The sequence below is a fragment of the Fulmarus glacialis genome, unplaced genomic scaffold, assembly GCF_000690835.1.
Source record: "Fulmarus glacialis isolate BGI_N327 unplaced genomic scaffold, ASM69083v1 scaffold36524, whole genome shotgun sequence".
Classification (NCBI taxonomy): Eukaryota; Metazoa; Chordata; class Aves; order Procellariiformes; family Procellariidae; genus Fulmarus; species Fulmarus glacialis.
This window is the reverse complement of record NW_009206753.1, coordinates 1-26,735: the sequence shown is the minus strand read 5'-3', so window position 1 is coordinate 26,735 and position 26,735 is coordinate 1. Positions and strand designations below refer to the sequence as shown.

The following is a 26,735-nucleotide window of genomic DNA, read 5'->3' as shown; positions in this document are numbered from 1 at the left end:
AGCCATGGGCAGGGGGCTGTGGGGTGCGGTGGCCGCGGACCCGCCGCTGCCCAAGTCAGTCCCGGTGCCTGATCGGAGGTTGTTATTGCCCCCGTCTTCTGGGGACTGAGGATCAGGCCCCAGGTTCACGGCGTTTTCATCTGTTTGGGGAAAACTCGTGTCTGGGCACGTAGTTGGTAGAACAGCATCGTTGTGTATAGATGATGCTTCGTGGTTATGGAAAAAACTATTCCTGGGAGAGCTTCCCAGTGTTTTGTGAGAGGGCTGGTAACTGGGAATAGGTAGATGTTTAAGACAAAACAGAATGTTACGATGCTATGCTCTATGTCATACAGGTCAAAGAGTCTCACCTAGTGTTTTCTATGTCAAATCCCTTTTTCTATGCCAGCAGGTGGTTAAAATCATGCCTCAGTCTGAAGAGGAAATCAGGAAACAGATCAATGACTTATTTATCTTCATGCCTTGCTAAGTGTCTGAAATTTAGGTTTCAGTGTGAGGTGTTTCACCTGTGTAACAACAGATGCTGTGGGAGCCTCTGGGGACCTTCATGTAGTTTGTTCCATGCTATTAACCCTTACTTTTTTTTTTTCTTCTGCTTTTTTTTGGCGGGGGCACGAATCTTAGTACAGACCAGCCTGCTCTTTTAGAGATTGGAAGGTGGTAGCTATTTTTGTAATTAGGAGAATATATTAGGCCTCATGCAGGTTAAGCTTTAGGGCATGGTGACCTTGGTGGTGTTGCTGGCTCTGTCCTTTGGCAGTGGGGGTGAGTAATGATTGTGTCTGTTCAGAGATGCTCAGCTGGTTGGGTGGATTGTCTGTGTGGTTAGGTGCTTACTGAGTGTGACAGCGATGCATCTATCTTCTGGTCTCACCAGCTGCCCCCGAGTTGTTTTGTCTTGATTCTGTTTTTCAGACTCGTAAGAGACAGAAGCCTGTCAGTGAGACGGAGAGTGGAGAATGTTACAGGTCGCCTTTCCGGAAACCCTTGGCTCAGTTGACCAATAGGCCTCACTGCCTGGATAGCAGTCAACATGTAAGTGGGTGTTACTGCTAGCACACCATAGCAGGTTGCATACGGAGCTCATTCATCAAGAGAGTCCAGATGCTTCCATGGACCCATTTAATCAGAGGTGTATGGGAGTGTCACATGTACACAGAGTCTTTAGCAGACACATTTTGCTAGCTCCAACCATTTAATGTTGAAGGAAGTGTGGTGGGGGTACTTTCTATAATGGATATCTTGAATAAGAGAGTTCTGTGGGGTCTAGGTGAAGGGCAGTGTGCAGGGACATGGGTAGCTTTCCACACAGATGGCTCAAGTGCTGTCTGCATGCCCAGTTCTCTCTGGACTTCCACTGCTGGAGACCAGGTGCTGGACTGGCTGGGTGCTCACTGGCCCAGCATGGATGTTTCTACAGTGTAACCCAGCTCCTTTACAGGACATGAATTGCCTGACTGAATTACCAAGGCAGGGGGAAGCGATAGCATTTAAAGAAGTGAATAATGCCTGTGGATTTGAGAAGATGGGAGTTATGAAAAATCAATTTCATGCATTAGAAAACCCAAAGGAAAATAGTTCTGAAAAGCAGAGTTGGTGGGGGGAATTGCGCTGGTTTGTTACTTTCTTCCTTTTGGATATTCTTGAAAATAGTTGGAATTGAAGCTTGAATAGAGGGACTCTCAGGACTTGGCAAAATTGAGTTCTCAAAAAATGTCCTGGGCTTGCCTTCTCGACCAATCTCTGATTTCAGACTTCTTAAGCGTGTTTTCTTTCTGAATTCCTAGGAGGCTTTTATCCGCAGCATTTTGTCCAAACCCTTCAAAGTCCCCATTCCAAATTATAAAGGTAAGATGAGGAGGTTTAAGGATTGTCTGTGTTGACTGACTCTGGTAAAACAGATGATGCTCAGGCCTGTCAAATATATCTGTGGGGATTATTGTTATTTTTTGCACTGATGCATATGTTCCAGAAATCCTGACTTAATTTTGAAAGAAATAGACTGTCACATTAGCAAAGTCTTCATACTTCTTACTAGTGTTTAGTTTGAATAATCCTATATTTCAGAATTGGATTTTGTATTCTTACTGCTATGTATTTGATGTAGTGCCAGAACTTTGTACACCATATCGCATATACAAAATCAAGATGAATTCCAAGCGATGAAGGTTTACCATCTAAATAATACCCTAATGATACTAACAGACAGAAGGCTATAGGTGAAAAAGATAATATATGCCAGTTTTCTTTCTACTTGGCTTGGTGTGTGGATCTTCAAAGCAAGGCAGTTTTGAAGTTCAAAGCCTCAGCTGGTTTGAATCAGTGAAACATAAGATCTCAGAAACAAATGGGCCTGTTCTTGTCCCCTTCTTCCCCTTCACTCTCCAGCTGAAAAATTCAAGTGCAGATCAACCAGTTTCACTCAAACTTTAGTTATAAAAATATGTCTGTAAGCAGACACTGACTATGAAATGACAAGCCCCAAAAGAGTTTGACAAAGTTAGCTTGTGGAAGAGCAGATTTGTCAGGAGGCTGAAACAACACTGTAACTGGGGAAGCTGCTTTCTGTGGCTGTTATCTTCCTCTCTTAATTGGGAGATGAGGCTGTTTCATGTGCTCTTTTCTTGGGCATGCACAGTTGCCTAAGCTTGTGATACATTCTCATTTTGCAAGGAGCTTTAGCAAGCAGCGGGCAAACTGACTCTGCTTGAATCTTTCCCAAGCAAAATCAATCCTGGGAGCACAGTTGCCTGAGTTTTGATGGGAAAGTGGATTTCTATGCATGTTCTTGTTGTGTTCATCTCCATTCCAAAACTGTGACATCAAAATATAATACTAGGAAGAGGGACTCGTGCTTGGTTTCTGCTTTTCGCAGAAATTGGCCCCAAGGTCAAACATCTACTATTGCTCAGTAGGGGGAAAATAATACCCTAGAGTAGGTAATGGCAGTATGATGCTAACTATCATACTGTAAAACTTCATCACTGTTAAAGATCAATTCCTGACCTTGCATAAAAGATACAACTCTGGCTGAGTCTGGGTTAGGTGATCCAAACAGAGGATTTGACCTAGTATATACTATGTATGTGGGAATGTATTTATTGAGCTGCTGAGGTGTACATTCTGGAACCCTGCTTGTCTTTCAAAAAACTAGAACAACCACCTTTGGTTACTAGGAGTAGCTCCGATGCCCAGAGATAGCTGAGGGAGACATTGTGCCTGTTTATGATTGGATGCCAGTGGCGCAGGTCTGGGATGAAGCTGTCAGTCACCTTGCAAGACAGCTTATATGTTGTGTGTCAACATGTATGGCATCTGCTGCACCCAGTTGTGCCCATTTTGGTGCACCCAATTTGTCGGGCAGTGCCATTGCTCCATCTTTGCCTCTGTTCCTTCATTCTATTCTTTCCTGCTGCAGAGCTACCCGCTGTTGTGCTGGCAAGAGTTCTGCCAAACAACTGACCTGCGTAGGTTTGCTGTCTGCACCAGTTGTGCCTGCATCTCCACTTCAGCATCCAATTAATTCACTGTTCCTAAACGTAATCAGACTCCTCTGCAAGGCTCTGCTTTCTTCCAGGAAGAACATGTTCTTTGAGTTGTGCCTTTGTTTGCTTTCAGGGCCACTGGGCTTGCGCGCGCTGGGTATCAAACGGGCAGGGCTGAGGAGTCCTCTCCATGACCCTTTTGAAGAAGGAGCTCTGGTTCTGTACGAGCCCCCGCTGCTGAGTGCCCATGACCAGCTGAAAATAGACAAGTGAGTCATCACCTGGCACAAATGCTTCAGCTCTGACCTCCTTGTACGTGTAGGTTTGTGTGCTTTCTTCCCAAATGTGTCTGAACTGGGGTCTGAACATCAAGGGAAGTTTGGTTCTAAGTATTCTGCCTCTGAATTGGTTCAGATACGGTAACAATCAAAGAAGGAATGTACCCATGCCAAATTGTTTGCGTTCTTCCACAGGCTGTTTCATCTCCCACTCATCAAAAATTTAAACCTGTGGCAGGAAATGAGGGTGAAAACACGGAGAGGCTGCTTAGAAAATCTTATGGCATAGTTGTTAGTTGGGAAACATCAGCATCTAGGGACAAGCAAAGGGAGATGACTGACAGTCAAATGTTAGGCTGCCTAATGGTTTTTATTCTTAAGTAGTTCCTTCTGTGCTGTTGTTATAACTGAAAAGGGCTGTCAGGAAGGGGTTCCTCTCTCCAGTAATGCAGTTACAATATTGTTATTGAGACAAGGAAAATAATAATGACTTTTTAACTGTGCATCTGAACGACATTCTGCCCTTGTTTTAACCACAGCCCGAATACATGGTTTTACTGATGGTTTAGATTGTAGATCAGGCCCCTGTGACTTCATTCTCAAAACTGAATTAATCCATCTTTCACTTTCTTGTTGGGAGTTGCTTCCCTCATGCCACTGCGGAGTCCTCAGTATAGCAGTGAGATTTTAAAAAAACTAAACTTATGCTGTGCCGAGTTCATTAATCACACTGTCTTCTTCCTTGACTGCCTCCTGCAGGGACAAAGCATCTGTCCATGTTGTGGTGGATCCTGTCCTCAGCCGTGTTTTACGGCCCCATCAGAGAGAAGTAAGTTTTCCATTGGGACCTGAGGGTATGGCTGGAGGACTCAGTGCATTTCAAAAAGCTGCAGTTCCTCTGCTGCAGTTGTAACCCACCAACTGTGAGGTCTACATGGACCTCACAGACTAACAATCTGTGACAGTCTAACAGACTCTAGTCTGTTGCAAATGCAAAGTGAAACACTTGTTTTAACCATCCTCTTAAAGGCCTGAATGCTGCAAATATTCTCTGTCCTGTGTTAAGCAAGAGAATATGCTAGGATTATTACAACAGTCCCGTTTGTCCTTAAAAATGTGGAAATTTACTGCTTTCTTATGGGTAAGAACTTTCTCTTTTCTTGCCTCTGATCTAGCAAAGTCAGAGCACTCCCAGCCTAAACATGATGCTGCCTAATGCACAGGTGTGTTCTCTGGGGGGTTGTAGATCAGGTCAGCTGAAACTGGGGAGTTTCTGTGACTGTTGTGCACTGGTTGCACAGGTCTAGGAAATATGTTGGCTGACTTTTGTGTCACCAGTGATACCTTAGGAAAAGACCAGATTCTGCAGGGAGATGGGATCTTGCCGAGTCAGGGTTGAAAGTCCAGCCTTTACTTATATTGAAGTCAGGACATCTAGCTCTGCTGAGTGCAACTCAATGTGGAAGGCGGTGGGGTATAGTTGCAATAAATTATGTTGCAGCCCAATCTTGAGTTGAGCAGGGCAGACTGTCCACTAGTATGTTTTGTTGGTCAGCAGAATTAATTGGATCTGCAGTCTTTAAGCCAGGAAACACTAACGCTCTTCTTTCTAGTGCCATGGTTCCCAACACAGTGTGGAGTAGATTCCTGCTTCATTGTGTTTTATTCAGAGGCTGCCCTTTGTAGGTGTGAGCTGTCTATGACCTACATAGACTTGGAATTCGCCAGTGGAGAGTACTAAAAAACATTTTATGTCGTAAATATGTGCAACATCACAATATCGAAGCGGTGTATACTAATCTCCAAATATCTAGTGTAGGTATCTGGACAGTTTGAAGTTCATCACAGATGCAGTATATTATCATTTAAGCCTAGAGGCAGCACAGATGGAAGCTGTGATTGCTGATCTTGCAGGTAAGCAGGTGAAGCTGGATATGTCCCTGCATGGGAGATCTTCAGATGGCTCTGAGAGCACTGTGGGCTCCTCCTAGCTTGTACTTTTATCTCAGAGTTCGTACTGAACCTGTGACCCAGTGTAGTGCTCGTCTCCGGCTGCATAGCTGGAGGCACTCTGTTTTTGGGTAAGATACTGCCTGCTGGTGCTATTGTCAAGTAATGATAGTTATGTTGGTGTCCTAGGCACACTGTCTGTTGTTTGACAGCTAAATATCTCTGATAAAGCAGTCTCTGTTCTAGTCTGACTAATAAGTCTTTGCCTGCTAAGATTTCTGTGCTGCTTTATTCAGGTGATGCTCCCAGACTTGTACAGCTTTGCTCCATGTTTATCATGTCTTTTGCCCAGTTGCTGGGAGGTTACCCAACTGGATCCCCAGCCAAATGTGCTCTTTTAGTCAGTAATGTGTTTCATAATTGTTCAGCTGGCTTAAATAAACTTCATTAACCTGTTGTTAAGGGCCTAAGAAAGAAAAAGACTTGAAAGTGCAAGTAAAAATGCTCCATCTTGCAGTCCTAAATAATGGAGCACAGAGGGGTGAATCCATCCAGGTATGTTTAGGTTGTGTCCTTCACTCCCTGTTCTGTTAACACAACGCAGGGAGCTTGTACGTTCCCAGCACAATGCCCTGGTTTTCTCTGACTCTCTATCATCACGTGATAGAGGAACATTTTGCAGAGTCTGTCTCTTTTTTTTTTTTTTCCCTTTTATCTGTCTTGGTGATGTATCAGAGCCTAATGCAGGGCTGAGCTCTTCTCCCACCATGTTACGTGGGCTATAACCTCAGTCCTGTGTCTTCTCTGAAGCTAAATCTGCTTTAGACCTTGAGTCCCCAGGTGAGTCGTTGCTCTCCTAGGCAGAAGCAATGAGGGGTGCTGAGGGTAGTCTGGGAGTTAATCAGGCAGCAGAAACAATTCTGCTCACTCTATGATTCTGTGTTTTTAAAATTACCTAATTGGGTGTTGTTAAGATGATTAATCTGTTTGAAGTGATTCATGCAGGTTAGCTGATGGCCTGGGCCTATCTAATGCAGCCAAAGGTAGAAATTTCTGGGAATTCATGTTAGGAAGCTAGTTATAATTGTACAGTTAAAATGTAGTAAGACTTCGTGCATGTTATGAGGTACGTCTTGGCACCAGTAACATTGTTCCAAACCAGATGTGGCTGCATTTTAGCTGCGTCTCAGGTGATTTCCCTCTGTCTCATTAGAACACTGCATGTCCCCAGGGGTGTGCTACATAGATTTGCTGTTTGTTGTAGTATCAGTCCTGTGGATTGCAGTAATGAAGCTGTAATGAAGTTGTCATTCTGATGATGTCCCCATCCTGCTCTGAGAGAACAATTTTTTGGCAGGGAGTGAAATTCCTCGGGGACTGTGTGACGAGCCGGCGGATCCCCGGGAGTCATGGCTGTATCATGGCAGATGAAATGGGACTGGGCAAAACCCTGCAGTGCATCACACTCATGTGGACGCTTCTCCGGCAAAGTCCAGACTGCAAGCCTGAAATTGAGAAAGCCATGGTGGTGTCTCCCTCCAGCCTGGTGAGAAACTGGTACAATGAAGTAGAGAAATGGCTGGGGGGAAGGATCCAGCCGCTGGCCATTGATGGAGGCTCCAAAGAAGAGATTGACCGTAAACTAGGTACAGAAATGTTTGCAAATGGTGCGGTTGGCTGGCTTAGGTCAAAATCTTGTGTTGGAAGAAGCCTACAGCAGCTGATGTGAACATCTCTGAACTGTCAGAGCTCTGGAGACTGGTGAAAGTCTCTCCACTAACATGTTTAGATCAGGCCCTTGCATGTTTGGTAATAGTTGATCTTTTAGAATAATCCAACTCCAGTCATGTGCTTAAGTTAGGTCAGTCCCAGTGCCTCTTTGCTCCAGCCAGAAGCCAGGAAAGGAGTGGGCAGGGGTGGGAGGGGGATGGAAATGGGGACAGTTGTGGGGAAGAGAGCTTGGGTATACGTGGGCAGAAGGGATGCTACAGAGTAATTGAAACAGACTAGATTTTTAAGGCAAAAGTTTTGACTACAGAGCTTGAACGCTTTTCTATTAGTTTTCCTCATCCCTCTTTTTTACCTTTTCCCCCTTTCCATCTGCAGTTGGCTTTATGAACCAGCGTGGCCTGCGAGTGCCTTCACCCATCCTGATCATCTCCTATGAGACTTTCCGACTCCACGCCGAGGCGTTACAGAAGGGCAGTGTTGGGCTCGTCATATGTGATGAGGTACGGGGGAATCTTTAAGGAGAATCTGTTCCTGATGTTTTCTTGAGATCTGGGCAAAACTGGCTCAGCTTTCTTAAAGGGGGGAGGGCAGCGGGAAACAAGATTTAGCTGTGGACAGCACCCATTCTGGTGGTTGAGAGGCGCTGGGTAACTGGTAACATGCTGGGTGAGCCTGAACAAGAGAGGGTGTTTTCAGGAGCTGAGATGTGAAGAAAATCCAGGTGGTGGTAACTGTGGCCACTTCGTAGGTCCCTGGCAAGGTGGGGGAACCTACTAGGGTCCTCTCAGTGTGAAATACGTAGCGGAAAGGAGGTCCACTGCCTGTCTCTGACTCTGAAAGAGGCCTTGCTTGGTTGGGATGGTAGTGCCCTGGCTCGCTAATCTGGTTTTCATTTGTTTCTGTCTTTGCTAAAGCGAGAAGTACTTTCTGTATGGCCTGGCCTCCTGTTCTGCCCAGTAATTTTTAACATGGTTCTGTTTTGAGCAAGAGGTTGGACTGGAGACTCCTGAGGTCTCTCCCAACCTAAATGATTGTGATCAGCATGCTCTTGTGTGTAGTGTTGGCTGCTGTGAGCTACTTTATCTGGCCATCTTATTCTGTGCTTGTGGGGGAGTTTGAAGGGCACTCCCATGGCAGGACCCTCTTCCCCCCTCTCTGTAGCCTCCTGCTTGGGGCAGAGGTAGGAGAGCTGGGTGAGGAGTTACCTCATGTGTTTCTTGTTCAAGAAGAGACAGTCCTGGCTTGACTCCCTGCTCGCTGACTGCTGGATCTAGCTTTGCCAAGCCTGTGTTGTCAAGCTCTGCTTTTACTTGGCTGAAGTGGAGTTGTTTTTTCATTTAACGTTCCCTATTTGTGGTTATAGGTGGTGAGAGCCAGAGATACTCTGAAGGACAAAATAAAACAAGTGCCCTCTGCCTCCTTGAAACGATCAAGCTGGGGGCCTCAGCCACTATTGAGGTGTCCTCTGCTGCCAGTTAGAAGGGATTTGTTAAATAGCGATGCCACCCAGTGGTTTGATTTTGTATTTGCTAGAACAGTGCTGAGAGGAGCTTAAAAAGAGCGAGTGTCCTCACAAATGTAACTCCCACACCTCTCAGTGCCCCTGGGATGGGGCCAGCAGCTAGGGATGCTGGGAATGCAGGTCGTTGACCTTGTGTCTTCCGTGTGTTCCCAATAAATACTCAGCTCTGCAGTGGTCTGGCACTTGTAAAAAGCATCTCATCACTTACGCTTTGTCCTACAGCATAGCACTCAGATGCTAATAAAGTTGCTTTTCCCAGACATGGGAAATGGGGCCTGTATTCAGATTATCCCTGTAAGAGGTGCAGAACCTCCTTTTATTAGTGTGCAAAGGCCTGGCAGTTCTGGATATAGGTGGTCTGAATGGCTTGTGATCTTGACCTTTGGTGATGCAATGTTACTGGTCCAGAGTTCAGTGCCTAGTCTTGGTAGCTGAAAATGTCCCCATCTTCGAACAGGAAACAGTTCTTATAGTTGGACCATGTGATGGTGGTTATTTTCATGGTAGGCCCTCTTTCCTGGGTGTGACTTGGATGTTCCTTGTCTCGGAAGCTTGTAATGTCGTGTTTCCTCACGTAATGGCTTCAGGTTTCCCACTAGATTCTTGCCTTTGAAAGAAGTCTGTCACAACAGTTGAATACACATACAACGCTTAATCCACTACCAGGAATGGGAAAAGTGGTGAGATGCCTTGTGGGAGATACAGCATGTCAGTGTTGATGAGGATCTCCAAGCTGCTTCCTATCAGGGCCAGTGGATTTGTCAGCTTCATTCCTCTTTTCTTTTTTCAAAGGGCCATAGACTGAAGAACTCTGAAAACCAAACATACCAGGCTCTCAACAGCTTAAATACACCTCGACGAGTCCTTATCTCGGGCACTCCCATTCAGAATGACCTGCTTGAATATTTCAGCCTGGTGCACTTCGTCAATTCAGGCATTCTAGGTAAGACGTGTGAGAGACACGATAGAGGGGGAAGTTGCTGGCAAGGCCTCTCCTAGCTACCAGTGCCAGTGAAAGCAGCAACCAAGACGTTAGTGAGAGGAAAGGTCATGTACAGTTTGGAGACTTATTCTCGTTCAGTTTGTATCCAGAAAGTCTAGATCAGGGTCCCCTGTTCTAGCAGCTGTATATCATCAGAGCTCTGTTTCAAGAAGGTTGTAATTTAAAGTACCCCAGTCTAACAAGTGTTTTGGAAGGGGAATTAATTATTAAGGTAAAATGGATATATAACCCTGAGTACTACATGGCTGATCTTGTGTAGCTATACTGGTCAGCCAAAATGTCCACGTAGGCTAGGAGTTTCTCTGACAATAAGCCCTTGGAGATACTGCAGGAGTTACTGGGCAGGAAGAGCCAGCTCATAATGGTACTTCCCACAACACTCCTAGGCTATAGCAAATTCAGAAAGCTAAGCCAGGAATGATGTCTTTGTAGGAGAAGCTTCATGGAGACATGACATGCTCTCTGCGCTGAGTACAGAGGCAGCCTGGGGGACAGCTTTTTCCTACTCTGTCTTGTATCCATCTGGCACAGGAGATTGAAGTGACTGGTGCAAGGCAGAATGATGTACCTTGTGGCAGAGTTAGGCAACAAAGCCCGAATTTCTGGCAGTCTGCCATTCCACTTTCAGATAATCTGAGAGAAAGCTGAGGGTGATGTCTAGCATTTGTTAAGTCTAGCATAGTTAAGACTGCTCTTGTTTTTTAAGGCAAGGGAGGCCTGTGAATATGGGGTTAACTTCATCTGAGATAGAAAGAAAAGTCTGGAGGGGAGAGACTGATTAGTGTGAGTTTTCAGGATCAAACACCTTCTGCAAATGCTCGTGCTCGTAGCAGACTGAAATATTCTGTCTCTGGCTCCTATGGTCTGCTTATGTCTGCAAGCTCTGTTTTCATTTTAAAAGCAAAATAGTCTTTGCATCCTCTCCTGCGTCACTGGATTAGGAGCAGGTCTGCTGCTTTCCAGTGTGCAGCAGCTTGTCTTTGTCAAGAGAGGTCTTTTTTTCTATCAAGGAATGAAAATAAACCAATCTGTAAATCATTTCCTTGTTTCTGTAACTCGTCACCCATGTTTGTCTCAGATTGTTTGGCGTCCAGTCCAAGAGGCTTCTTGTTAATTCTAGTGCACGCACAACTCTAGTTAAACACCACTCATCAGATTCTTAGTCTTACAAGCAGCATTTGGGCAGTATCTTTTTCTGTTCAGCTATTCTGCCCCCAGGATTTCTCAAGGAAAAGATGGGACGAGGTGGTAGATGTTCTACATCTGCTTTTTCCATGTGCTTTGATTTTGGGTAGTTATTACAGGGAGCTGATGTGATTTTCCCCTGCCCCCTTGACCTGTACTTTGGGCAAGGCTAGTCTCCCTGTACTTCCAGTTTATTCTTTCTCAGATGAGGTTAATACTGTGACTGCTGCCAGCAAAGCTGCATGCATGCAGTAGTCATTTTCCCACTTGCAGCCTGTGACCAATAATAAGCAACTGATTACAGATAGTTTTGGAACAGGCATACGTAATGCCTGTGCTGTTGTTTGCAAGGACAAAATCTGGGAGTAAAAGTATAGCTGGAATGTGAGCAAAAACAGTACAAGCCTGACTGGACTCAGGTTTAACTATAATTGTCTGACCTTTGGCAGTGCATTGTGATTTTCTGTTGTACAGATTTGCCTGCCTTGTTTGAATCTTCCCTGGCTAGAAAGGAAAGCAGATCATACCAACGGGGTGAGAGTTTGTTTTATCTGCTGGGCCCCATGCTTGCGGTGTGATAACTGGGGTTGTGGGGTACTGATCAAAGGTTATTTGGTAGTAGTTGTCACCTTTTCACTTCTGTTTCGTACAGGCACTGCACAGGAATTTAAAAGACATTTTGAAATTCCCATCTTGAAAGGCAGAGATGCGGATGCAAGTGAAGCTGAGCGACACAGAGGGGAAGAGAGGCTTAAAGAGCTGATCAGCATTGTGAACAGGTGAACTTCGTCCCTCTTCTCTTTGCAGAGCTTTTGCATAAACCCTTGGTGTACACTGGTATCTTTCCAAAATTACAGTTGTAGCTGTTATGAATTCTCTTGCCAGTTAAGTCTATTCAGCAAGTGATAGTGCAAGTATTTATTGCCTAAGAAATCTACATAGCATGTAGATTTAGTCTGAAAAACAGCACATTGAAATGGCACACTTAGCTGCAGTCACTCCCAAGCAAATGTACTCAGATACTGAATCATGATTTGACTCCTATGTTTATGTTTTCTCCTGGGATCTGAACAGTCAGGCAGCATCCTTTTATTTGTGTTAACAGAACTACAGTGTAAACTGGGTCAGACTTGACATCCATCCAGCCCAGATGTTGGGTGTCAGACAGAAAGAATATAAGGAACATTGCTCAGTTTTGCTGTTGATTGCCCAAGTCACAAAAGAGTCCAGTTCAGATTTTCATAGCTGTGCTGGCTTTGTGGTGCTAATGGGATTAGACTACTAGTGTCAGAGATGTAACTTTGATCCCCAAGAAGCATCTCTGTGATGTAAAATGCTGTCTAATTTCTCTTTGGTTGATTTTTGGTATTTGTTTGAATGTGGTTTCTTTTCTATTCATGAATACAACCAATTTATCCACCAATTTATCTGCTGGCAATTGCTTGTCTCTCTATAAGAACCTTACTAGAGACTCTCTTGAATTCTCAGTGTTGCTGGAGTCTTCATTGCTCTTTCTTTTTTTTAATGCGAACTTTTGCAACCATCACTAATACAATCCTGCAGTTCATAGCCATGGTAAATTGCATTTCACACTGAGTATAGCCTCTCTATAGAGACAGCTCTGACCTTGACTCAGGTCAGCTTGCAGAAGCCTAGAAGAAAGGAAAGGTTGGGTGGAGAAGAGCTTATTCCTTCTTGAGGTGCATTTATTTCTTTTATAGTTGATGGAAAAGGGTGTAAAAGTGTGTTCACGAATGCTTGTGCCTGGCTGTGTTGAGCTCTGTGTCCTTTCCTTTATTGTGCAACAGTCATGATTGTGAATAGGTAAGATGAAGCACATAAGTAGTAACAGATGAATCGGTTGAATTTGGTAGGAATTACAAATGAAACAATGATGCAAAGATATGTGGAATCATAGGTGTAAGGCTGGAAGGGCCCTGAAGAAGGCATCTAGTCCATCTTGCTGTCCCAAGGTAGAAGGTGTTAGACCTAAACCGTCCCTTACTTAACCCCCACCCAGCACTGAAAACCTTACAAATTCCCCAGGATACCTTTTTCAGGGCATCACTGTCTTTGCAGTTAGGAAATGCTCTTAATGTGTAACATAAATCTTCCTTACTGCAGTTTAAGTTTGTTACTTTTCATCCTACTGCTTATAGGTTTGGAGACCAGATTATTCCTTTCTTTAACAGCCTTTGACAGATTTTGGGGCTGTCATGTATCCCTGCTGTCTTTCTTCCATAGGTTTCGTAACATCATACTTTCGATGCTTCCTGGCAGAACTGGGTTTCTCCACCTCTTTCTTATTCTGGTTGCTCAGTTCAGCACTTTTTCTAGTCCATCCCATCTTTTCTGAAGTGTGGTAGAACTGCTCCATGGGCTGTTTCTACAGCCCCAAAGGATATGCCCTTTGCTGAAATCTTGGGCCAGACAACGAACCCATCTTGGCTGAGGATGGCTACTATGTTATTACGTGGGGAGCTGCCTTCTTGTACTTTGGGTTATGTCCATGGTGTGTGGTGATTAAATCCTGTCCTTGTTTGCTGTCCATGCCACTGGTGTGTTGCAACTCAAGTTGAGAATGCTGTTGGTAGTCTGAGGAAGAGATGAATTTCTCTTTTAAGGGACTGGGCTCTGTTAGGTGGAATCATGCCTGATCGCTCCAAATCTCATGAACCAAATCTGGAAGCCTCACAAAGACAGCGGGTTGTATTGGGCTCTGTAGCATGGGCTGATGGATCCTTTTAGCGTGGCTTAGTGTGGATGGTGGGTGTCTGGCCTTTGTCACATGTTGGACTGTCACAGACTTTTGGAGATTAGATATCAAAGGGACTTTTTATTGAGCTCATGAGGAATAGTACTGATAAAACAGAGTTTTGACGTCATCCAAGCATCTGATCTTCATTTCCCTCCCTGCAGGTGTTTAATCCGAAGAACTTCGGACATCCTCTCCAAATACCTGCCAGTGAAGATTGAGCAGGTGGTCTGCTGCAGGTACCAAAAAGCTTGTATTGTGCCTGGGAAAAGGGAGGAGCAACAGAAAGGACTAAAAAGTTGCAAAAATCCCTTCAATGCTTATGGTGACTGCTTCCCTCTAGGAAAGAGATTGTAGCCATTGGCAATATGTTGTTTTTCCTCCTGAAGCAGGGGTGGACAACCCTCAACTGGTGGTTCTGCCAGCCAGCTGGTGTCCTCTGGGCAGCTCTGTACAGCAGAGCCCTGGGCTGTTCAGAGTATCTGCAAGCTTCTCTTCCAGCTCTGGGCTGAGATATCAATGCTCTACCATCAGCCTTGGAGACAGTTCTAGGCTGTCCATGTTGTAGCTAAAAAATTGAGCATTGGAGCTAAAAGGAACACACTATGTAGATGGAAGAGGAAGAATGGGGTTGGTTTGGGGGCAGGCTGAGACTGCAGAGCTCTTGCTCTGTTTCAGGCTGACACCTCTGCAGACTGAGCTGTATAAGAACTTCCTGAAGCAAGCCAAGCCAGTGGAGGAGCTGAAGGAGGGCAAAATCAGTGTGTCATCTCTCTCTTCCATCACTTCCCTGAAGAAGCTCTGCAATCGTAAGTTGTTCCACTCATGTAATGGGTTTGTTTTTTGCACTGTTGGTGGGGTTTGTTTTTTTTTTTTTGGTCTCCCTTGTGCATGCCACAGTCTGAGCTCTGTTTGTTCTCCAGACCCTGCTCTTATCCATGATAAGTGTGTGGAAGAGGAAGAAGGTTTTACGGGAGCCCTGGACTTGTTCCCTGCTGGCTACAGCACGAAATCTGTGGAGCCCCAGCTTTCAGGTACTGTGGAACTCAACAGTACAAATGTGCTGCCTAACACAGGCAGTCATGAGACTGTATTTAGCATCTTATCAAGAGCCCCTTCAAGGTCTGGAATTTGGGAACTTCTGCTCTAGCTTTCTTCTTTCCTTTTTATCCAGGAAAGATGCTGGTTTTGGACTACATCCTTGCTGTTACAAAAAGCACCAGTAATGACAAGGTGGTTTTAGTGTCTAACTACACTCAGACACTGGACCTATTTGAAAAGCTCTGCAGGAACAGGAGGTTTGTCTTTGGGCTTCATTTCTTTAACCCTGCAAGACTGTACTTGCAGCCTACACTGTAAAAGAAACTGGCTATTTTTTGGAACTTTTGATCTGTCTTTTACCTCACGTGTTCCTGAATTGGAACTAATGTGGCTTGTGCTTTGGCTACTGGGGTCACTCAGCAGAAAAGCTCCAGCCCTCTGCAAAAGCTCCTAAAGCCTGGGCGCTTGTTACAAGGCTGTTTGTGAAAGATTTTTCTTTTTCAAGTAGGATGCTCTAAAGGTTGCAGCAGTCTGATTGTAGTAAATGCTGTATGTTCTAGGTATTTATATGTCCGGCTGGATGGCACCATGTCCATTAAAAAGAGAGCAAAGATTGTGGAGCGATTCAACAGCCCCTCAGTAAGTAGAACCTGTCAGATGTGAGCAGCTCTCCTGCCAGTTCTGAATGCTATGAGTAAAAGTATGACTGTCTCTGTAGTTTAATCCAAGTCTGCCTTTTTCCACAGAGCCCTGAGTTTATCTTCATGTTAAGCAGCAAAGCAGGTGGCTGCGGTTTGAATTTGATTGGGGCTAACAGACTGGTTATGTTTGACCCAGACTGGAATCCAGCTAACGATGAGCAGGCCATGGCTCGTGTGTGGCGGGATGGCCAGAAAAAGACATGCTACATCTATCGACTGCTTTCAGTGAGTCTTACTCCTCTCTCCTCCTCAATATGCAGTTCTTGGTGCCAGCCCAGACTGCAGCTGCTGTGATTGGAACCAGACGGGGAAGAACTCTTTTGTGTTGGTGACCAGAATTGATTGGAACTTAATTGCTTCCTACCCTTAGATGTGTTGCTGTGGAAAACCATGAAGGTTCAAGCTGGACGGTCATTACTGCAGGCCTTGGTTTCTAATGGTGACTGGCTTCTGAGAAATAGAAACTACTGTGGCTTTCCAGATAGGATGCTCCTTTGAAGTCATTTAGGCATCTGACTTCTTTAATTTTGTGGGGTGTCTGATGCCAAAGTTGCTAATGATTAATCACCCCCCTCCTTTGTATTACATTTGTTTGCAAAACAGTCATTTTGCTCTTAGATTTTTGCCTTCAAAATGGGGCACACTGGGCTTTCTGCACATCTGTTCTAGAAGTAGTCATCTCCCTCCAGATAGCAGGTGTGATTGATCTGTGTGTGGATGAACCAGCAAATATTGCCGATGCTTGTGTCACCCAGGGCTAGCCCTTGTTGCTGTTTTTTGGAGGAGTTTGGTTTGTGTTTGTTTGGTTTTTTTTGTCAGGGAGCGGCTGTAGCTGCTCAGCTCCTTTCCCTTCCTTCCTGTCAGCACAACCTGGTGCGGTGTGTGAGCTCCAGACACAAGTGGCAGCTCCACCTATTCCTCATCCATATCTCTGTTGGATCCACTCCTGTAGTCACGGTGAAAGACAAGAGAAGCAGAGCTGGGTTAGATCAGCAACCAAATAGGACATGGTTGGAGTGCAGCTGGTGAAACTTGCCTGTTATCTGTACTGGTCTGGCAAGGCACTAAATGGTCCTGACAGCTTGCTGCCATTTGATTTGTGACACTCCCAATGTAGTCCTCCTTTAATGCTAGTGTCCCAATGGTGCTTCATCTCTGACTCTCTTTCCTGTAGACAGGGACCATAGAGGAGAAGATATTCCAACGTCAGACCCACAAGAAGGCCCTCAGCAGCTGTGTGGTGGATGAAGAGCAGGATGTAGAAAGGCACTTCTCACTCGGGGAGCTGAAGGAGCTCTTCACATTGAATGAGACCACCAGCAGTGACACGCATGACAAGTGAGTATATTGAATGACTAACAGATGGGGTCAGCAAAAAAACCCCTCCACAGTTTGGTCTGCTGATTCAGGGGTTCCTCAGGAAAGGAGGAAACTCAGAGAGAGGGCCTCCAGTGTCTCTGCTTCTGAAGCTGTTAACCACCTGGAGATGAGCACTTCCTTGCTGTCCTCCCTTTTTGTTGTCTTAGAAAAGCTGTGCTGGCTGGACAAGTGAGCAAACTATCTTGTTGCTGCATGTGTTTGGAGGCTGTGAAATAACTGCAGCTAATGAAAAGAGAGAAATTGATGAGAGATGTTCAAATTGGTGGAGCCCAACTTGGTCCTTCCTTCCGCTCACCTCCTGGTGGTTTGTGATCTCCAAATGCTGAGCTGCTTCTGCTGCCAGGGCCGCTGCTTCTGCTGAGAATTCACGAGGCAAACCCAAGAGCTGTGCTGGGGACTAAAAGAATCCTCTTCTCCACTGTCTGCCCTTCTCCCCATCCCTGAGACCTGTGGTATTGTAGCCACCAGAAAGAGGACAGGGAGTGCAGGAAAATGCTTCACTGTGAAATTTAAGACTCTTAGTTCAGGCAGGAAGTGAAGAGGATTAGTTTTAAGCTGACTCAAAGCTTAGCTCTGTGTAGGTATCTTGTCTGCATGGCAACAAGCTTTGCTGGCAGGGCTGCTGCTACTGCTCTTTGTCTCCTTATGTGGCAGCTCAGTAGGGTATCTCCAAAACAGCCTGAGCACAACCTGGTGGCCGTGGTGGCAGCCACGATGGAGCTGTTTGGAGCATGGTGTGTTCTCTTGAACTCAGGAAGCCTGATTCAATGCTAAGAATGTGTTAGCGGTAGGGGTGTTCACTCGAGATCTGCTCTAAACAACATCCCTCACCTTTCAGGGGAAACTCCTCCTGAACTTCCTCTGGGTCCTGCTGGACCATTCCCACGGAGGGGGAGTGCCATTAGAAAGAGAACCCCAGGATTTCCAAAATGTGAGAGTCATTCCTTATCTGTCGCATATGCCAGAAGGCGGTTGTGCATTTCATTTAAACATGGTAGTAATTAATCCTGTCTGAAAATCCAGTTGCCAGTGTTGAAGGTGAAGGGGAGTTAATCCAAATGTTACTGGGCTGCATTTTGTTAAACAACCCCTACACTAAAGAAGTGGAGGAACCTTCACTGACCTTGCGCTGGCTCTGTTCCAGGATCAAGTGTCGTCGCTGCGTGAACGGCCACCAGGTACGGCCCCCTCCTGAAGGGTCCGACTGTACCTCTGACCTCTCCCAGTGGAACCACTGCGCTGATAAGCGGGGCCTGCAGGACTCTGTGCTGAAGGCTGCATGGGATGCCGCTGTCACCTTCACTTTTCATCACCACTCCCATGAGGAGCAGCGAGGGATTCCCTAACACTGTCCCCTGTGGGGGCAAGGGCAGGCTGCTGTGGCAGTCCACCCCGCTTTAATCCCTTTCAAGGAAAGGGGCAGTGGGTAGCAGTACATGCTGGACTGTTGTGCGGCTGTGGAACAGCAGAACAGCGTGGTTTCTGAGGGGCTGGAAGGCCCTTCTTCAGTCCACTGCAACAGCAAGGAGTCCATGGCTTTTGTATTGTGTGCCTGAAAAACAGCCCTTTAGGAACTGGGAATAACTGGACCTTGTGCGCTTGATCAGATTCAGCACTGGTTCTCATGCTGCTGGTGTCTACCTTCTACTCAGCCAGGTTTTGTCTTCAGGTTTAAGTTAAGCTTGCAGTTTTATAGCACTCGATGTGCACAGTCGTGTTTATTTTCCTTGACAGCTATGGCTCACAGCTGCTGATCAGAAATTTGCAGGATCCATTTCTGTTGTGAAATGTGAACCTTGCTGATTACTCAGAACAAGAGGATTTGTACAAGGGAAGAAAAATTCAGCTTGTATGTTGAACATCTGGCCTGAAAGATCATGCAGGCAGTAGGAAATCAGACTCTATTAAGGTAACTCCATTTCTAAAACCACTTGCTTTATTATGGGCAGGATCCCCTGATCTAGCAGAGTGTTTTAATTAGACCACATTACAAGCCAGTAATAAAATTCACACTTTGGTACATTATGGGTCTCAGTTATATTTTTATTATAAAAAAGTTACAAAAGAACAAACTATTTAAAACCTCTGTAAAATGACTGCAGACATTGGAGAGGGGCAACATGATTGCAAATAAACAGCTTGCTACTTGGTACATAAAGAACTTTTTTTTGTATAAAGTAAAATTTTCCAAATGTAAAAGGTCAAGGCTGGGCACTTTTTTAGCTTCTCTTCTACTCCCTTTAAGGGGAGGGAGGAGTTCTTATTTCACAGACCACAGAATGGTTGAAGTTGGTAGGGACCTCAAGGTCATATTGTCCAATGTCCCTGCTCAAAAGCAAGGTCACTTAGAGCTAGTTGCCAAGGACCACACCAGATGGCTTTTGAGTCTCTCCAACGATGGAGATATATAGTTATTAATGAGACATTGGCTGAAACAACATGAAATTTGTAACAACACCCAGTGAAATAAATAGCTGCTTGTCCAGAGATCTGCAGGAAATCACAGAAGCTCATTTGATATCTGTCCCCCTTAAAATACTCAAACTGAGAAGATAGTAAGTTAGATGACCTGGAAATACAGCTGTTGACCCACACGGTCTTATGTGTCACTTCACTGTGGTACCCCTTCTTCAACTGAATAGAAGAGTGACAAAAACAACTGTATACTGCTTGAACCAGGGAAGAAAACCCCACCTGTGCTGTGAAATAAATCTTAATTGGCCAGGGACTGAACTGCTTAGTTCAAGCTGATCAGTTTTCTCCTGCTCCTGCGTCCCTCACATGACACTGATGTAGTCAGCAAAGGCCTGGGAGGAGTCCCATGAGTCATTGACCACACTGCACACAGCTTTGAGACGCCGAAGTGCTTCTTGAGCTGTTACAGCATCCTGGTCCAGCCAATTTTGGAAGAGGCGGAGGTGTGTGAATTGAATCTGTCCCCCTCTCTGCTGGATGTGGCCTTCCAGCTTCTTTGTGAACTCCAGGAGCCCATCAGGTTTGATGCAATTTGAGCTTTCCAGGGAAAGAAGGACAAAAAAAAAGTCATTAAGAGTCTAGGCTATAATTTGAGCAGTTTGAATTACTGTTCCTTCTAGTAACTGCCAGTGCAGGAACTTGAGGATGTTTCAATGCAAAGTGTAACTTTCTTCAGCAATACAAAGTGTGACTGGTCTGTTTTGATGAAAAACAAAACTGAAGCACAATAATATGAAGGGCTGGAAGCTTTTTAAAACTAAGGTGGTAACCACTGACAAGTTAAATTCTTTATCCTGGCCTCCTTACTACTAACTTAAGTAGACCTAGCTATGGCCTTAAAATGTTGCTGGACCTAAGCTGCTGGCTAAGCAGTGCCAGGAGTGCTTCAGTCTCATAGCAGCTGTCAACTGCTTGGACCAAGGGGCCTGGCCCAACCTACAGGTCCCAGTGCAAGCCCCAGCAGTTAGTGATCATTTATCTCTTCCTTCTGAGAAAATCTGGAGAACATGTGTCAGGTCCTGGTGTTTCTAGGAGATCAAAAGGTCATTTCCCCTGCATAGATGTGTAAATAAATATGAAGTTGCATGCTGGACTAAGCTTTTCTTGGGCACACATTCCCTTGAGGAAGGAACAAAACTATGCTCAGGCTTCTCCTGCTGTCTGAGCCCAGTTCACGTCAGGCCCTCCCAAAACAAGGAATTCAGTGTGTTTAGAGCAGCAGAATACCTGACATCCAGCTGGCAAAGAGAAGAGGAGGAATCTTCAGAGAAAATGTCTGCAAGGGCAACCAGCCTGTGATTCCCTAAGAGGGGAGAAATGTGGGTGTTAGATGCAAACTGGGAACTGTCAAGTATTTAAACAACCACAGGGCTGGGATAACAGTGCAGAAAGGAGGCTGTAAGCATATGCACGCAGCAAAAAGGGCTCATCTCTGCACCCTCAGTTCGTCCCCCTCAGTGGCCTAAAGCGAGTTCCCCCTGAGCATAGTGTTCAAGGCAATGGAAACATTTGCTGATAGGGCAGTTTGTTTCACTAGAAAAACCCTGGTTTTGTCTGAGAAGTCAATATGCAGCTTTGTTTTAAAAATGGCCAAAAGCTCAGGGTTAAACACAAATGTTAGAAATTAAGTGTATTTCACAAGATCCCAAGCCTTCCTGTTTCATTTCATTAAAAGAACAGAAAACAATACTCTGGATTTACCTGAAATTCATTTCTCAAACAGTTCTACTTGGCCTGTGATTCAAAAAGCCTATCACTTCTGTAAATTCTGTTCCACTTCTTTGACACAAACCCTTCCTTTACTTGTTCCCATCCCTCCAGTGGCTGCCAACAGCTTTTAAGGCACAAAATGCCCAAACGTGGGCAAAACCTGCGCCTCTGAATGAGAGGCGGTGCATCTGCTGCTAGATCTGTTCCTGTTAAAGAGTCTGAAGCAGATCAGTGTTCAGTCAAATCTGGAGTCCTGCTCATACTTGCTTTTGCTGCAGAGAAAAGCAACTGTAATGCCCACACAGCACCTGGGCTCTTGGTACACTGCTGAACGCAACTGAAACTCTGACTTTAAAAAAATGAACTCAGTGTTCCTTATTTTGTGAACTAAATCCGCTCTGTTCATGCATGTGTTAAGGTCAGCATTGAGGTCACCAGCTAGCAATGGTCCTAACTCCAACCCTGAAGTTATGTCTGAGAGCTGGTCTAAGGTCAAGGCCCCATAGCTACATGCACCGTACGCACCAAGGCGATTCCCAGGCAGTTTGAGGCTCTTCAAAGATGAATTTCTTTTCACTGTATTGATTATTTCTGACAAAAACTCAGTAGTAGAGCTTTCAAACAGCCGGCAGAAGGAAAACGTGATTTCTACAGAAGAAATGGATTGACAGTACATATTAGTACTCCCTGTGCGCTTCATTATTCCAAAATTACATTCTGCAGACAGCTCCAGCCCCTAATCCGTATGCAAGAACAAAGCTTCCCCAGCAGCAGATTGCATACAACAGCACCGCCGCTCTGTCACAGGTAGAGAGCAGAGATCGCACCCAGGGAAGTGGCTTTGCCAGCTGACCCAGTTAAAGGCTGATGTGCTTTGCAGGTTAAAAATCTTTGGTTTATAGCCTAGACTATGGACCCTTCTCTGCAGTGTACGCCAGCTTTGCAGCTGCTCCTCTCTTTGCCCTGCTGGCCCAAAGAACCAGACACGTTTCCACTCTGCCAACAGCTACAGATCTGCTCCAGGGACAGTGACATTTGGCTAAACTGTATACATTTGAAGATCACCTCTTAAAAGTCAGCCAGCCAAAAGCAGCCAGCTGCAGCATCTTTCCAAGCAACAGCACCCAGGAGTTTGCTGTACCTTGCAGGACAGGATCTTGAAGCAAAAGCAGAACTTCTTTCTGGTGCTCAGCCAGATTCACATCATGAAAGCTCAGCTTCTTCAAATTTGGATTACACTCTAAAAGCAAAACAAGTTCTCAGGTAAAGTACTGTACGTCCTTGGGATAAAAAGACCCTGACCCAACTATCAGTTAACACCCAGAAACTGAGTTGGACTGTGGATAATTTGTGCTGGATTGTGGGTAATTAAAAAGGAACCACCCTGCTGTGCAGGATCACTCACATGCTCAGCACAGAAAGTGGGATGGCCGACACCCATCTCCTTTTCTCAATAGACTTCAAGGATGTCCGCACTGAAGAAATGGACCCACCTAAGCTGGCTTCATGCTAAAGGATGGAAGATCACAGCAAGGAAGCTACTCGGTGTGTCGTAGTGATGCTACCTACAGGTTAGCAGAGTACCTTTCAGCGCCTCCAAAAGGAGCCCAAGCTCCAGAGAACAGGGCAGTGTGGCGCTGTCAAGGGACAACTGCTGGAGGGACTTCGACGCCTTGAGCACTGGCAGCAGGAACGCGGTGTGCAGAGGTTCCCTGGGGAATCGGATCTCTAGCTGCTCCAGGCAGCTCTCTAAGAGAAGAAAAACAAACAACAATGAAAGAGCTTGATCCGGAGGGCCCGTCTTCAACATAGCTAGGTTGTAGAGCAAGCAAGCAGTCCGTGTGCCTGACACGACTACCATTTAGGTTGGTAGAAAGTGCCTATGCGATGCGCCCTGCCTCAGAGAGCTCTATGGCAACTCAGACCTATGGTAATGTAAATCACTTAAGGCTCATTTCAGGACTCCAGCCAGACCACAGGGCCACCAATTTCTACCGCGTTCTGGCAGTGAAACAATGCTTGAGATAAGGTCACCCTTTATGCACAAACCAGTCAGTGTCTTCCCAGAGCACAGCTCTTCACTGGCCCCACTCCATACTCGCTCAGGCTTTGCTTACTGCTTTTCTGGTCATTCAAGGGCTAACAAGGGTGGTGAGAGACCTGTGAGCTGAGAACACGCTGCTATAGCTCCCAGACTGTAATCCAGAGGCTTGGGCAGTGCTTTGCCATCACCTGTGGTATTGTGATGATCAAGAGATGCTTTCCCTCTGCTTAAGGGTCCATCTAAGGCTTAGAGCTTTTCAGTCAATAGGATGGACAAAGTAGAAGCTCCCAACCAATTCAGAAATCTGGTGGGACATGCTCCCCCGTGGGCTGCATGGACAGTCACTGCTAGCAGGTTATGACTGGCCCCGTACAAAGCTGATGTTGCAGCAGGTTGGCATACAGCAATACAATGTTTTGTCCAAGACTCAGGCTTCACAGAGCACGTCACAGACTGGAAATGACAAACTGCAACACCATCTAAATCAGAAAGGTGAGGCTGTAATTGCTTAATTACACATTACTATAACAGTGTAGAGTTCAAATCACTCAGAATGATGATTCCTACCTGGGATTTCTACCTCACTGCAGTTTGGATTCCCCTCTGGCCTGTTCCCCTCCAGCTGGTTTTTGAGGTCGAAGCTGACTGAAAGTGTGTGGAGCTGGGGAAAGGCGCTCAGGATGCAGTGAACAAGCTCCATGCAAGGCATGTGGGAGAAGACGTCGCTCACGCGCACCACGCGGAGGTGGCAGTCCGAGTGGCGGGAGAGGGCCCGGAGCCCAGAGAGGATGCAGAAGACGTTAGCACCCAGGCCTGGAACAGCAGTTGTACAGAAAGGTGTTAGCTGTGCCTGTACAGACACCAACGCACACACAGCTGGAGCTGCACCAATGGCCAAGCAACCTAAGCCAAAGGCTAAACTCACAGACTGCTTTGTCCACACGTTCTTAAGCTAGACTGTGTATATGGGAGATGGAGATCTGGCTCTTCCCTTCGCCGTCTCTGGATGGCGTTTAAGCACACGGCCGAGGGCTGTTCTGGTGCAGAAGGGCCCCATTCTCTCCCTCAAACAAGTCCTCACACTCATTAACCATCTCTACCATTCTCAAGATCAGGTACCAATACTCTTACAATGCCCGTTCCAGTAAAAATAAAATCAGGGTAAACCTGAGCATTAAGTCAGACCATTAGCCCAAGGTGGAAGGAAGCAACCTGTTCACACCACTAACCGTTGTACGACAGAACCAAATTTTCTAAAGACACCCAAGAGCTCAGCAGGTTACTCAGAGTCCGACATGTCTCCCCAGTCAAAGGAATGGAGAACAATTCCAGCGTGGACACGCTTCGGAAGCGGTGAGCAGCTTTCAGAGAAAAGATCCCAGCAGATCCTCCTCTCTTCTTACAGCCAGCATGGCCAGTGCACGGAGATCCTGGGGAGGAACTAGTCCAGTTCTCAGCGTTTTCTCCCTCTGTGGCGCTGTTTTTGTCAAGTAACCCTGAATTATCTTCTCTAGCAACAGTAAAAACAAAATCATACAGGTCTTCTGGGTCAGTATATGGTCCCCTGCTTCGTCTGAGGCAGCGACGTTTCTTCCCCACTGCAGATTTCAGCCGTCTGCGTGTCTTTCGAAGAACAGGGTGACGAGACAGCTGGTCTGAGACGCAGAGAGAAGATCCTCCCTGAATGCTGGTGCGGTCACAGGGCACCTTGCTGCTTGCCTCCTCACACGCTTGGTTTTGCAGAGGAGGACTTCTCGGTCCGGAGAGGACAGAGTTCAGGCGAGGGTCAGCCCCGTATCCATTCACCTCTGCACCAGCCTCCTCTGCGGCCCTGGAGGATCCCTGCTGGTTCTCACCATCGCTCCACTCCCTCTCATCATAACGGCCCCTCTCTGCTCGCTCTTGTGGTGACTCCTGCCTTTGGGCTTTCTCCTCCTCTCTGCAAAGGCCACATGGGCTGCTGTGATACGCGAGAGCATTTCCCGAGCGCCAAAACCCAGCACTCATGCTCAAAATGAGAACGAGAAGAACCGTGTCGGGAACAGGCCAGGAATACATGGACACTTGGCTGACAGAGCCATGGTGAATCAGCCGGTGAAGAAGTAAAACCAGCGAACGCCTGATGGACTGGTCGGAGGAGAGGAGGTGCTGGAACTTCAGGATCCGCAGGGAGCCAGCCAGGTTTTCAAGCACTTTCTGGTTGTGCTCAGCCGTGAGCTCCACCGCGCCCTGCAGCATGTTGCAGAGGGTAAGCTGGGAAACGTGTGGGGAGCTGTGGAGCAGGGGTGAAAAGTGATGGTCGTTGAGACGCCAGTCAGAGGAAATATCCAAGACACCGTGAAGAACGTTTGAGAAGAATGTTTCAAGGAACTTCTTCCTCCAACAGGTTATATTCTGCAATTAAACAACAGGGCCATATTAACAAAAAGTCAGCCACAATTTTTCTCGTTCTTTTTAAGTTAAATTATTGCTCTCTGCTAACCTGGTAAATGTGGTATCCAAAAAAACCTACTGCTAGCACAACTGAGACTACCTTTCTAGTTCTCAAAACGCTTCCTCAGTGTATTTGTTGAAAAACTGAGTTACTCCCATTGCTCTCTTCATCCCACTTCTGGCCTAATTTAAACATATTCAGTGGTTTGAAGCTAAGCCATGCTTTTACCTATTAAAAACCACATCATCAGGAATTTTCTTCCCCAGTGTCTATTTATAGGCTGTGATTAAGTTGTCTGTTAATGATTCTTTTGCAATACCGAATCAATGGAGCTGCTTTCCTACATAAAACCATTCTTCTAAACTCACTGTCTTCTGTAAGTATTTTTCTACTGCTTTTACCCTCTGTTTCCCTAAGAGTTACATCTCTAAAGACAGGATTTATTCTTTTGGCAAACTCACTGTTGTGAGATGAAGGGTGTGGCTGTACACTACAGTTCCTTTTATGAACCCCATTTCCCAAAAGGACTGTAATACCAGCGTAATGCCTTGGTCCTGAGCTCTATGAACACTTATAAACAAGCGCCAGCAATCGCTCGGAGGTGGCCAGGAGCACCGGCAGGCTTCAAAGCGAAACCTCGCAGAAGATGTCGGAAACAGGGTGCCTACATCGTGCCCCTTCTCCCACCAGCAGCGTCCCCTCACCTCCGAGTTGGGCGGCCTGGTTTTCATCACATCGTCCCACAGCTTGCGCCAGATGGGCTGCGTCGAGAGGCCTGGGGGAAAAATATAATCAACTGGGCACTTTCATCCCTTCTCCCCATTGGAGCGGCCTGCCCCGGCGCTCGCAGGGGCACTGGGCAGACAAAGGGCAGTGCTGGGTAGGTGCAAACCCAGACAACTGCAGCAAAAGGACGGTGCTTTGTGGCGAGGGAAAGACCACCATCTTTTAAGGGATGCAAGTTAAAAAATGGCAGGTTCTGTTGGTCCTCAAAAGGAGCAAAGTTACAGCAGGGCCCGCGCCACTGCACGAACCCTGCCT

General features: G+C 46.1%; 2 protein-coding genes across 2 annotated transcripts; one reads left to right on the top strand and one right to left on the bottom strand.

Annotated features, from left to right (window-relative positions):
* Positions 1-915: 915 nt before the first annotated feature.
* On the top strand, positions 916-18,644 carry RAD54L (RAD54-like (S. cerevisiae); the record flags this gene model as incomplete). Its single annotated transcript, XM_009575868.1, has 16 exons — positions 916-1,035; positions 1,788-1,848; positions 3,619-3,754; positions 4,523-4,592; positions 7,071-7,359; positions 7,820-7,944; positions 9,759-9,909; positions 11,807-11,933; positions 14,074-14,148; positions 14,588-14,718; positions 14,833-14,943; positions 15,084-15,207; positions 15,511-15,589; positions 15,697-15,876; positions 16,826-16,989; positions 18,176-18,644. Coding segments are annotated over 16 exons (2,145 nt in total), but the record flags the coding sequence as incomplete, so codon positions are not given.
* Positions 18,645-19,808: 1,164 nt separating this feature from the next.
* On the bottom strand, positions 19,809-26,469 carry LRRC41 (leucine rich repeat containing 41; the record flags this gene model as incomplete). The annotated part of the gene is made up of 8 exons (XM_009575867.1): positions 19,809-20,043; positions 20,734-20,809; positions 21,742-21,864; positions 22,358-22,456; positions 22,801-22,965; positions 23,828-24,073; positions 24,490-25,654; positions 26,399-26,469. Coding segments are annotated over 8 exons (2,180 nt in total), but the record flags the coding sequence as incomplete, so codon positions are not given.
* Between the last annotated feature and the right edge of the window lie 266 nt (positions 26,470-26,735).